Source organism: Chiloscyllium plagiosum, chromosome 40 (assembly GCF_004010195.1).
Source record: "Chiloscyllium plagiosum isolate BGI_BamShark_2017 chromosome 40, ASM401019v2, whole genome shotgun sequence".
Lineage (NCBI taxonomy): Eukaryota > Metazoa > Chordata > Chondrichthyes > Orectolobiformes > Hemiscylliidae > Chiloscyllium > Chiloscyllium plagiosum.
The window spans coordinates 5,311,250-5,323,513 of NC_057749.1; the positions used below are offsets into that span (position 1 = coordinate 5,311,250).

At 44.2% G+C, this 12,264-nt stretch overlaps 1 protein-coding gene across 2 annotated transcripts in view; it reads right to left on the reverse strand.

The window, feature by feature from the left end:
• The window catches only part of loxl1 (lysyl oxidase-like 1), a 102,815-nt gene that overhangs the window by 16,842 nt on the left and 73,709 nt on the right, over positions 1 to 12,264 (reverse strand). Inside the window, exon 7 of one of the 2 annotated variants that reach the window (XM_043680198.1) lies at positions 4,558 to 5,196. The exons of the other annotated variant lie outside the window; for it this stretch is intronic. Within the exon in view, the coding sequence (XP_043536133.1) occupies positions 5,190 to 5,196 (7 nt within the window). The 3' untranslated portion in view covers positions 4,558 to 5,189. Of the gene's footprint in view, positions 1 to 4,557; positions 5,197 to 12,264 lie in introns of those variants that run through there. 2 annotated transcript variants of the gene reach the window in all.

Below are 12,264 nucleotides of genomic sequence, written 5' to 3' on the forward strand. Positions count from 1 at the left end.
GCAACTCTATTTTACTGTCTTATCATTACGTAGAGATGGTTTTCTGCTCAATCTGAGGCCCAGAAATAATAGGTAGACCTCCTCTCTCTCTCTCCCACTATCTAGTGGGGATATTAACTATCTCTCAGCCAAATTGCTTTTGGACGAGACTTAAACAGAAGCTAAGTCTGCCCCCTCCAGTGCTTGTAAAATTCTCTGTGCAACTGTGGGAGAAGAACAGCTTATTTTCCCCCAGTTTCCTGGACAATATTTATCTTTCAAACATTACAAATACAGATATTCCAATGAACATCAACACAGGCTCAACGAACAGTACTTTATCTTCCTACTGGGCATTTTACAGACTTCTGGACTCAACGTCACTTTTATTTCTTTAACATCTTCCCCTGTTTTGTTCACTTCCTGTATTTTCTTTCTCTCTCTTATCTCCTAAGCTTTCAGATGTCAGCCATCCAGGATCCTGTGTACAATTCCCACCTCCTCTGGAATTATTTTTTTATTCCTTGAGTTGTCCCATTACCACTCTCATTGGACTTGCTTCAATAACCCTTTTGTGGCTTAATCTCTCCTGCCGTCCACCTCCATTACTGTCTCTTTTGTTCTTTGACTATCCCCACTTCTCTTAACGTTCTCTTGTTCAGAATCCTGATTTTCCCCAATTCTGATGAGAAGTCACAAGAACCTTCTGTTTCTCTCCTCTCAGATGTTACCAGACCAGTTGAGCATTTCACAGATTTATTTTCTTTACAAACAAAAGGATAGTCGGATCATGATCATTGTTCTGTTTGTGGGATCTTGCTGCGCCCCAAATGGCCTCTGAAGTTTCCATGTGACAACAGCAGACTTCAAAATTGATTGTAAAGCACTTTGGGACATCCAGAGGCCACAATAGGTGCTACATAACTGCCTCTTCATTCAAAGGTGCTTGAAGCAGTTAGCAATTCAGGACTTCCTAATACACAGAAACTTGGAAATCATCAGGCATACTTTGTAAATCAGAGTTTAGATTTGAGTGGTGCTGGAAAAGCACAGCAGGTCAGGCAGCATCCGGGGAGCAGGAAAATCGACATTTCGGGCAAAAGCCCTTCATCAGGAATGGAGGCAGGGAGCCTCCAGAGTGGAGAGATAAATGGGAAGGGAGGGGTGCCCTGGAGGCTACCTGCCTCATTCCTGATGAAGGGCTTTTGCCCGAAATGTCGATTTTCCTGCTCCTCGGTTGCTGCCTGACTTGCTGTGCTTTTCCAGCATCACTCTAATCTAGACTCTGGTTTCCAGCATCTGCAGTCCTTACTTTTGCCCATACTTTGTAAATCAAACATCTTTAAAAACAGTGTGGTGTAACTAAACCTCAAAAAGCCTGAGAAATAGGATTGTTCAAATAATCAGGAGAAAATATGAAATAGATTTTAACCGAAACTTTGGATTGACATTAATTAGAAGGCTAAGAGGGTATGTTACACTGATCTGCACCTCAAATCCTACTAGAGAAATATAAAAGTTATATATTTCCCCCTTTTGACCCCTTGTCATTTCCAGGTTAGTTTCATAAGTCAGCCATTACAGTATCCTGGAATGATTTAAAAACAATCTTTCTTTGGCAAATTGCTATGAAATTGGCTTCACTTTAAAACAAAAAAAATCACATCAAAGCTGATGTCGGATTGGAAAGGAAACACAGTGCAGATATGTTGACATGATTTCGAAAGAGACTTATTCAAAAACATAATGCATTATGTCCATGCAGTGTTTCAATCCATAAGGATAAATCATAGGTTACATGACAATGACACTGAACTTGAAAGTATTCAGTTGAAAAGTACTCCATTTACTTTGATCCTATAAATCAGACGGTTGGGCCTCTTTTGAGAGAAATAAAAGTTGCTGGAGAAATATTAGCCAAGATATGGACAAATGGAGACCACTCAAAGTTTCTCGAGATATTAAGTAATATAGTTGTGTAAAGGTACAAACAACCATATCATCAGGAATACATTAAAAAGTAATTTTAAAATATGTTTGCAGCTGTCTAGCCGCATATCTTTAAGCTTTCCCCCCACAACTTGACATAATTCTCTCTCTTCCATTGGAGGATGTGTCCACTCAGGGAATCTGCATTGCCATAACAGCATGCTGTCGTCTGGAGCCACGTTGGGGAGATGCCGGTATTGGACTGGGGTCGCCAAAGTCAGAAGTCACGCGACACCAGGTTATAGTCCAACAGGTTCCTTTGAAATCACAAGCTTTCAGAGCACTGCCCCTTCATCAGGTTTACAAATAAACCTGTTGGACTATAACCTGCTGTCACATGACTTCTGACTTTGCAGTCTGCAGCTATATGGATAGTGATAGTTCCAGCTTTCTTTCCATCCCATGTCTGACCAGGACCTTCTCCTAATCTTAGCTCCCTGTCATCGGAACTCATCAGAAAGATTTGCCAACTGATAGTCAACATACTTTGCCATTGAGCCCTGGATTGGGAACACAAACTCCACCTTCTGGGTCTGAGGTAAGGATAATACCCACTGTGTCACAAAGCCTCCCTGGCTCCTCTGTTAAGACCCTCCTGGAATACCTTCCCCAGGTCTCCATTGTGGCAGCCTGTGCAGATCCTTGCTGTCCAGGAAGAACGTCAGAACATTCTACCATAGCGACGCAAATTGGTATTGCAACAAGTGCCAAGGGGTAATGATCAGGTCACTGCAAATGCGCCTTTTACATAAAGTGAAGTGATCTTCAGACTTTCTACGTCCGTTGAATGAGTGAGGAGATGAATTCTGATTTTTAAAACTGAGGAGGACAGGGAGGAGGAAGAACAAACTTGACCAACTGAGAAGTATCAGCAAAAGAAGATTTGAACCAATAGTACTCAGAACTGAGATCTACTTCTGATCTTTCACTCGATTCTCTCCTCACTGTAACATACCTTCCCACATTTATTTTTCTCTTGGTCAATTTTTCACCAGTTCTATTGTGGTTGCAATTCTGGTGAAGGGCTCCACATCCAAAACATCACAAACATTAATCCCTCTCCATAGATTTTGGATGATCCTCTGAGTACGTAAAGCAATTTGGGATTATTATTTTCATATCTCCATTACATTGTTTACCCCTTCCTTTGACAATTCCTGGGAACTGTCTTGATGAATGAAGATGAAAGGCTTCAACAAACGTGTGTCTTTTCACAGCAACACTCGATTTCTTCTGTTTTTGCTTCTTATTTTGATTCAGACCATGAATAAAAGAAGGGAGATCTGTAACAATGATGCAAAATGCTTGGAATGCAGAATAAGTCCAAATCATCCTCTTCTAACGTGCCCAGGGTTCTTTGACACTCTCAATATTGTCCCTGCCGTTTCACAGATGTTGACTGACTTAAAGTCAAAGAGACATACAGCATAGAAACAGACCCTACGGTCCAACTCATCCATGCCGACCAGATATCCTGAATCAATCTAGTCCCACTGGCCAGCCTATGGTCCGTATCCCTCCAAACCCTTCCTATTCATATACCCATCCAGATATCTTTTAAATGTTGTAATTGAACCAGCCTCCACCACTTCTTCAATGTTGAGGAAGTGGTGGGCGCTGGTACAATTATAATATTTAAAAGGCATCTGGATGGATATATGAATAGGAAGGGTTTCGAGGAGCATGGGCTATGTGCTAGTAAATGGGACTAGACTAATTCAGGACATCTGGTCGGCGTGGATAAGTTGGACCGAGAGTCTGTTTCCATGCTGTGCAGCTCTAAGTCAGTCAGCAGCTGTGAAAAGATAGGGACAATAATGACAGTGGAGAAGGATCCTGGACCACAGGAAGAGAAGGGCATTGGACCCTTTAGACTGTTCTCAAATAGATGGGAGACACAAGCAGGGTTAATCTTTTCCTTAGAAATGACTAATTTGCTTTTTCTATAATCCAAGGGCATCAAAGCAAGCTCCTGCAATGGACAGAGTACCAAAACTGAAAAGTAGGGCCACATACAGGGCAAAATGAGCCTGTACTCTCTCATGTTTTAGAATGAGAGATGATCTTATTGAGAGGTTAAAAAAAAGTCTGCAAAAGTTTTAGAGTGCAGATGTGGAGAGACCGTCTCCTTGTGCTGGAGACTTTAGAACCAGGAGTGGTAATTTAAGGGGAAGACGAATTTTTAATTAGGAACGGGTTGAATGGATATGGAAGGTGGACAGGAAAGTGGAATTGAGGTCAAGATGACATTAGCCATGATTGTATTGAATAGAGACTCCCAAGGAGCTGAAACTGCCTGTTCCTGCTCCTAATTGTTATGTTGTTATGATCACAAAAAGGGAGGCAATGGCCAAGAAACTCAGCTAATGTTCTGGGGGACCTGGGTTCAAATTCCACCATGAAAGATGGAGGAATTTGAATTCAATTAAGAACCTAGAATTAAGGATCTGATGATCATGGAACCATTGTCGGTAAAACCCATCTGGTTCATTAATATCTTTTAGGGAAGGAAACTACCATCCTTACATGGTCTGGTCTACATGTGACTCCAGACCCACAGCAATGTGGTTGACTCTTAACTCCTCTCAGGGCAATTAGGGATGGGCAATGCATGCTGGCCTAGTCAGCGATGCCCTCATCCTGTGACTGAATTTTTAAAAAACGATACAGGGTAGCCATTGAGATATGAGATGAGGAAAAGTGTCTTCATGCAGATGGTTATGAATCTTTGGAACAATCTACCCTGAAGAACTGAGGATGTTCAGTCGTTGAGTGTAGTCAAAATTGACCTTGACAGATTTTTAGAAACTAAGAAAATAAAGAGATAGGGAGAGAAAGTGGAATTGATGTAAAAGTTCTGTCATGATCGCACTGAATAGTGGAATAGTAGGGCACTGCTAAAAGTGTGACTGCAGTGATTCTTTTGCTAATAAGTCAAGCTCACTTCATACAAGTGTTGCGAATTATAATAGAACATTTCTCAGATGCCCACACAACCTCACTGGAAATAATCTGGTGCCTAGTCCATGTTAAGGATTGTTCGCAGTTGTTGGCTCAATATCCTGTAGCTTCACGGGCAGATTCTTTGGTTATGACTGAAGTCCTGTTAACTCCCGATGACGGCTACCAAACATCACAGCTGCTGCACGATCAAGTTCCACACGCACCAGATGTTTGCTCAGGATATACAGTGTCGTGTTTTGAAATTGAAACCTTGTAGATCACGACCTGTTAAAAAATGAAGGGATGAAATTTCAGAAGGAATCTCAGATTTGACTGGCCAGCAGTCAGCTTGAATTAAATTCATGGTCAAGACTGCATAAAAATGCAAGAATCCTTTCCAGATTGGCTCTTTCAATCTCAGAAACTTAATATTTCAAACCTAAATGCTGGATTAAAAAGACCAATGCAGTTTTAGACAGTCAGTTCTGCTGTAAGGCAGTAATTCTGTTCTCATGCAACCCCATGTTATTAGAAAATCACATAAGAGCAGCACCATTAAACTAACATGGGGCTGGAATTGCATTATAACCAATACATGCTTTAAAAGTTCATACCACAGAAAAGTGTCCCCAATTCGTCAATTGTGTTGTAGCGAATTCATGTTAATGAAATGTGCGTTATAGCAGAACAAGCTAAACTATCACCAATGCATCGATGGGTTTAACCCATGGATAGCTGAGGTATACCCGAGGTTCTATCACAATTGCTGCTTAGTCAATCTTAAAGAGACAGTGGCAGCTGCAGTACAAATGAACTCAAAACTATTTGGCAAATTGGCTGGAGTTCCCCTTTTCAGTTTATTGCATAGTCTTCTCCCAAATCCACAACGGCTCAGTGGTAAGCACTGCTCCCTTATAGTACCACTGATGAAGGAGCAGCGCTCTGAAAGCTAGTACTTCCAAATAAACTGTTTGACTATAACCTGGTGTTGAGTGATTTTTAACTTTACTCTAAATGCAGCCGATGTATGGAAGCTTCCCTCTAAGTCAAACCTCGTTCCAGATTTGGAAAAATATCCTCATTGAGGAAAACCCTGGAATGGTCTACATGCCTTGGACACCTGGACAACAGTGATTCAAGGAGGTGACTCACCACGACAGCAATTTTAAATGTGCAGACAAAGTTAGCTTGCACATTCTGTGAATGAATTAATCGGACAAAAAAAAGTCTCCTGTAGGTATAGCAGGGAATAGGGAAAGCAAATGGAATGCTAGCGTTTATTGCTGAAGGAATAGAGTATGAAAGTAGGCTAGTATATTGTTACAAGGCATTACTGAGATCTGACCTGGAGTATTATGTACAATTTTGGCCCCCTTACTTCAGGAGGGATATAGTTGGATTGGTATGTTTCTGAGATTAGATTCCCTACAGCATAGAAACAGGCCCTTCGGCTCAACAAGTCCACACCGACCCTTCGAACAGAAACCCACCCAGAACCATTCCCATACCCTATATTTACCCCTGACTTGGCAATTTAGCATGGCCCATTCACCTAAGCAGCATATCTTTTGGACTGTGGGAGGAAACCAGAACACCTAGAGGAAACCCACACAGATTCAGGGAGAATGTGCAAATCCCCACAGACAGTCGCTCGAGGCTGGAATCAAATCCGGATCCCTGGCGCTGTGAGACAGCAGTGCTAACCACTGAGCCAGCGTGCCACCCCATAGATGGGAGACTGTTCAGAGGACATCCACTTGATTGATTCCAGAAATTAAGAGTTTGTCTTATGAACAGAGAGTGGGCAGTTTAGGCCTACACTCTGGAGTTTAAAAATCGAGAGAAGATCTAATTAAGGTTTAGAAGCTACAAAAAGGGACTGACAAAGTAGATATAGATGGGTTATGCCATTTTGGAGTTCAGCTAATTAGATGAGTTAGTACATCTGTATAAATACATTCCCCCCAAGGTTCACACATGAATAATGGCCATTTAAATGACGGTCTCCTGGATAAATAACTGAGACAAAAATAAGCTGTCCCTGCACGGGATCATTACAGAATATAACTGGTTGATATATAGTTTTAAAGATTTATGATCCACACAAGACGAGTAGACACTGGGGATTTAAAGGCCAATGTGCTCGCTTAGAGATTCATGCAACTTTCCATTGATCCCAATATGAGGGATTTGGGTGCAGATAGGATGGCTCAGTGGTGAGCACTGCTGCCTCACAGTACAGGGACCCGGGTTCGATTCCAGCCTCGGGTGACTATCTGTGTGGAGTTTGCATGTTCCCTCCATGTCTGTGTGGATCCCCTCTGGTTTTCTCTCACAGTCCAAAGATGTGCAGGTGAAGTGGATTAGCCATGGTTAACTTGCCCTGTATTGTCCAGGGACATGCAGGCGAGGTGAGTTACCCATGGTTAATATTGGGGATAAGGTGGGTCTGGGTGGGATGCTCTTCAGAGAGTCAGTGCAAACCTGATGGGTCAAATGGCCTCTCTCTGCACTGTAGGGATTCTATGGCTCCATCACCAGTTACACTGAAAATAGCTGTACTTACCTTGCAGCCAAAAGGTAAGGAGGTAGGATCCTACAATCTAAACAGAGTACGCCAGAACCTAATGATTTGGAACGTGTCTGCATCACTTTCAGAAAGTTGAGCACAAAACCAAAGGCTCCTCAGTCCTGCAAAGTTGTAAGTGCTGTCTTTCAGATGAGACATTGAAGTGAAGCCTCATCTGTAGTGTCAGCCGAATGTTAAGGATTCCACGCCATTATTCGAAGAAACAAATGGAGGTTTGCCCTGGAGTCTGGCCAATTTTGATTCGTTAACTAATAACTAAAAAAAAACATTTCTCTCAGTGCTGTTGTTGCTGATTGAAATTTGGCAGCTGCGTTGGCTACATTATAACAGCTTTGCAGTACATTAATGGAGCATTACGCAGTGCTAAGGGATGTCCTGAGGTAATAAATAAGGGCTGCACTAAGTACAAACCCATGAAGACACCAAATAGCCATTTCATACAGAGGGCCCCTATGTGGCAGATCCTGCCTCTCTCAAATTAAGTCTCTTCAACCATCAGGGCGGCACGGTGGCTCAGTGGTTAGCACTGTTGCCTCACAGCGGCAGAGACCCGGGTTCAATTCCTGCCTCAGGCGACTGACTGTGTGGAGTTTGCACATTCTCCCCGTGTCTGCGTGGGTTTGCTCCGGTTTCCTCGAACAATCCAAAGATGTGCAGGTCAGGTGAACTGGCCATGCTAAATTGCCCGTAGTGTTAGGCGAAGGGGTAAATGTAGGGGTATGAGTCTGGGTGGGTTGCGCTTCGGTGGGTCGGTGTGGACTTGTTGGGCCGAAGGGCCTGTTTCCACACTGTAAGTAATCTAATCTAATCAGGAAAAAGCGCCCCCAGTGGATTAGATGTACGTTCATCACCTTGGACTGATGCTGACAATCCTCCCTGCCATCATCAGAGGCCACCAATCACCATCAAAGCCAATCCCTCCTCATTCAATCCCAGCTTTCCTTTCAGTTTGTCTAAAGAACATGCTAATTTTATGCCAAAATTGAGAGGCTGTTCTGCGTCTTCGCCTGAGCCAATTCGGATGTCTGGTTTGATTTGATTTGTTGCAGTCACGCGTACCTAACTACAGTGAAAAGCTTTGCTTGCAAACAATACAGGCAGATCATAGGGTGCTTAGTCAAGATTGAGGCGTACAGGATTACACTGCACAGGAGGTAGACAAAGCACCATCAACACCAACAAGACCAAGGAGACACTGAACCTCCTTTCAATCACACCATAACAAGCCAAATAGACTCTCACTCAGTCAATCTGGTTCTGCTCAAAACCAGAAGGTGCAAAGGCACCACTGCTTGTTGTCTCTGGTAATTTTTGGTAAACCTCTCTGCTATCCATTACAGTAAATAAACTGATCTCCTGCACAATATCTCCATCACCTTCTACAATTGAGAAAACATTGTACAACTTGCACTTATGCACCCATACAGAGGCTTCAAACCTGGAGACAAATAATGTCGCCCAGGTCCGTTTCTGTGAAACCTTGTGGTTGAGTGGACAAATACCTTTTGCCAGGAGACAACTGGGTTAATAAAAACTGGAGGAGGGGCAGGTGCCAAATGCAGGGCCCCTCAAAAGTTGCATTAAGAGTACTGTGTGGCCTAACCAAGTTCCTGAGCAATTTGTGGTGAGGCAAGAGCAGAAGATGTCAAAATTGCTGCTAAAATTGGGGTGGCACAGTGGTCCAGAGGTTAGCACCGATGCCTCACAGCGCCAGAGGACCTGGGTTCGATTCCCGCCTCGGGCGACTGTCTGCGTGAAGTTTGCACATTCTCCCTGTATCTGCGTGGGTTTCCTCCGGGTGCTCCGGTTTCCTCCCACAGTCTAAAGATGTGCAGGTCAGTGAATTGGTCATGTTAAATTGCCCATAGTCATAGGTGCATTAGAAGAGAGTAGGTGAATGGGTCTGGGTGGTTTACTCTTCGGAGGGTCGGTGTGGACTTGTTGGGCCAAAGGGCCTGTTTCCACACTGTAGAGAGTCTAATCAAAACAAAGATGCAGTTTTTAATTTTTGTTTGCCTGAGGTTCAGATTTCACTGTAGCCTTTCAAACTCAATATTAAATCGAAGTCTCATCTTCCCTCTCAGGTAGATATGAAAGACCCCATGGCTCTAGTCTGGAGAGTAGCAAAGTGAAACTATCTTTCTTCACTTGTAGGACATGAGCATCACAGGTTGGACCAGTATTTATTGCCCGTCCCTAGTTGCCCTTGAGAAGGTGGTGGTGAGCTGTCTTCTTGAACTGCCTGCAGTCCATTTGGTGTAGGGCCACCAACTGTGCCATTAGGGAGGGTGTTCTCGGAGTTTGACCCGGTGACACTGAACGCACAACAATAATATTTCCAAATTAGGGATGATGAGCGGCTTGGAGGGGAACTTGCAGGTGGTGAGATTCCCATGTAGTTCTAGATGATCATGGTTGTGGGTTTACCATTGACCATGATCATCTAGATCATGGGGTGGGGGTGGGGGTGGGGTAGTTTTCTACAGTGCATCTTCTAGATTGTGCACACTGTTGCCACTGAGTATCCGGGGTGGATATTTATGGATGCGGTGCCAATTAAGCAGGCCAAAACCATGTCAAACTTCTTAAGTGTTATTTGGAGCTAGCCTCATCCCGACACGTTGATGTTTTCTTGTCGCCTTGGAGATGATGGATAGGCTTTGAGGACCCAGGAGTTACCTGCTGCATCATCCCTAGCCCCCAAGTTGCTCTTCTACCCACAGTGTTTACATAACTGGTACGCTGCAGTTTCTGGTCAATGGTAAAACCCCAATAAAATGTTGACAGTGGGGGGTTCAGTGATGGTGATACCACTGAATGTAAAAGGGGTGAGGGTTAGATTCTGGTTTTGGAGGTTATCATTGCCTGGTATTTGGGTGGCAGCAATGTTTCTTGCCCATCATCATTGTCGACACTAAGCATCTAAAAGCAGGGTACCTCTTTGTTATGTTTGCTGGAGTCTTGCTGTGTGAAAATTAGAGTCGCCAACATGACCCCACTAATTACACTTCAAATACACCATGTATATTTTTACTAATTTTGTTATCCACAGGATGTGCAAAAGGATCAACAGGATCTGGGAAGGCCAATGCTTGTTGCCCATCCTTAAACTGGCCTTCACCTTGAGGTGATTACTGGGGCAATTCAGAGGGCAGTTAAAGAACCAACTTCATTACTGTGGGTCTGAGTGAGACGTAGACCAGTCCAGGTTAGGATGGCAGCTTTTCTGGGTGCCACAGTGGCAAGGACTTGGGTTCGATTCCAGCCTCTGGCAACTGTCTGTGTGGAGTTTGCACATTCTCCCAGTGTCTGTGTGGGTTTCCTCTGAGTGCTCTGGTTTCCTCCCCCAGTCCAAAGATGTGCAGGTTAGGGTGGGCTGGCCATGCTGAATTATCCTATAGTAAACTGGAAGGTGCAGGCTAAGGAAATGCAGGGATCAGGTGGAGGGATGGGTATGGGGGTGGGATGCTTTGCGAAGGGATGGTGTGGACTCAATGGGCCAAATGGCCTGTTTCCACACTGTAGGAATTCTATGATTCTCTCTGAAGGACCACGCGACCTTTAAACAATGATTGATGATACCTCCACAGTCGCCATTATTGAGATTAGGATTCCAGATGTATGCATTAATTTTAAATCCCACCAGCTGTGTGCCTAGAATCCATGCCTCCAGAGGATTACATTAAAAAAAACTGCAGACACTGGAGTTCTGAAACAAAAAACGAAATTGCGGGAGAAACTCAGCAGGTCTGGCAGCATCAGTGGGAGGAAAGCACAGTTAATGTTTCGAGTGCGCTGACTCTTCATCGGCATGGCAAAGGATTAGCCTTGCCTTCAAACATTAGCCCAGTAAGAAAACCATTACACTTCAATCTCCTCAAGTCAGCAATAACTGGACCAGGACATCTTGAGATTATGAAAGGTGCTATGTAAATGCAAGTCTTAAAATAAAATCTGCACCAGGGTCACCATCAGAATGCCGCACTCAATCTGTTCACTCTTAACACTTTGAAGGGGGCTGCACCAACCACACAGGCCCTCAACCTTACAGGGATCGAGGGAGCTAGGGAGTGAGTGAGTAAGAGTCAGTGAGTGAGAGTGAGAATGTGAGAGACAGAGTGAGAGAGAGTGAGAAAGAGAGAGAGAGAGAGAGAAAGAGTGAGAGTGTGAGACAGAGAGAGAAAGAGTGAGAGTGTGAGACAGAGAGAGAGAGAGAGAGAGAGAGGAGGACCTAGCTTGATGGAAGAACGTCGACATCCATACCTTAGCACGGACAGGAAAGCATAGCAACATAACCGGGAACCCCGGCAGCCACAGCTGATGGAGAACATGAGTAGAATATAAGGAATAGGAATGAGAGAAGGTGTCAACAGAGCAGGGTGTTCCCATCCTGACAGCCTCGGGTGTACCTGTACCCGCACTCACTGCCACAGGGGTCAGATCGGCGTTCTGGAGGGTGAACCCACGGAAAGCGACAGGCCCGGATGTAGCCCTCGGCTGTGCACTCAGATCCTGTGCGGACCAGCTGGTGAGAGTATTTTCAGACATCTTTAACCTCCCTGTACTACAATGTGAGGTTCCCACCTGCTTCAAGATGACCACCATCATCCCAGTGCCAAAGAAAAATCAGGCAATGTGCCTTAATGCCTACCATCTGGTGGCTCTGACCTCCATCATTATGAAGTGCTTCGAGAGGTTAATCATGGCACACATCAACTCCAGCCTCCCAGGTCCCCTACAATTCACCTACTGTCACAACAGGT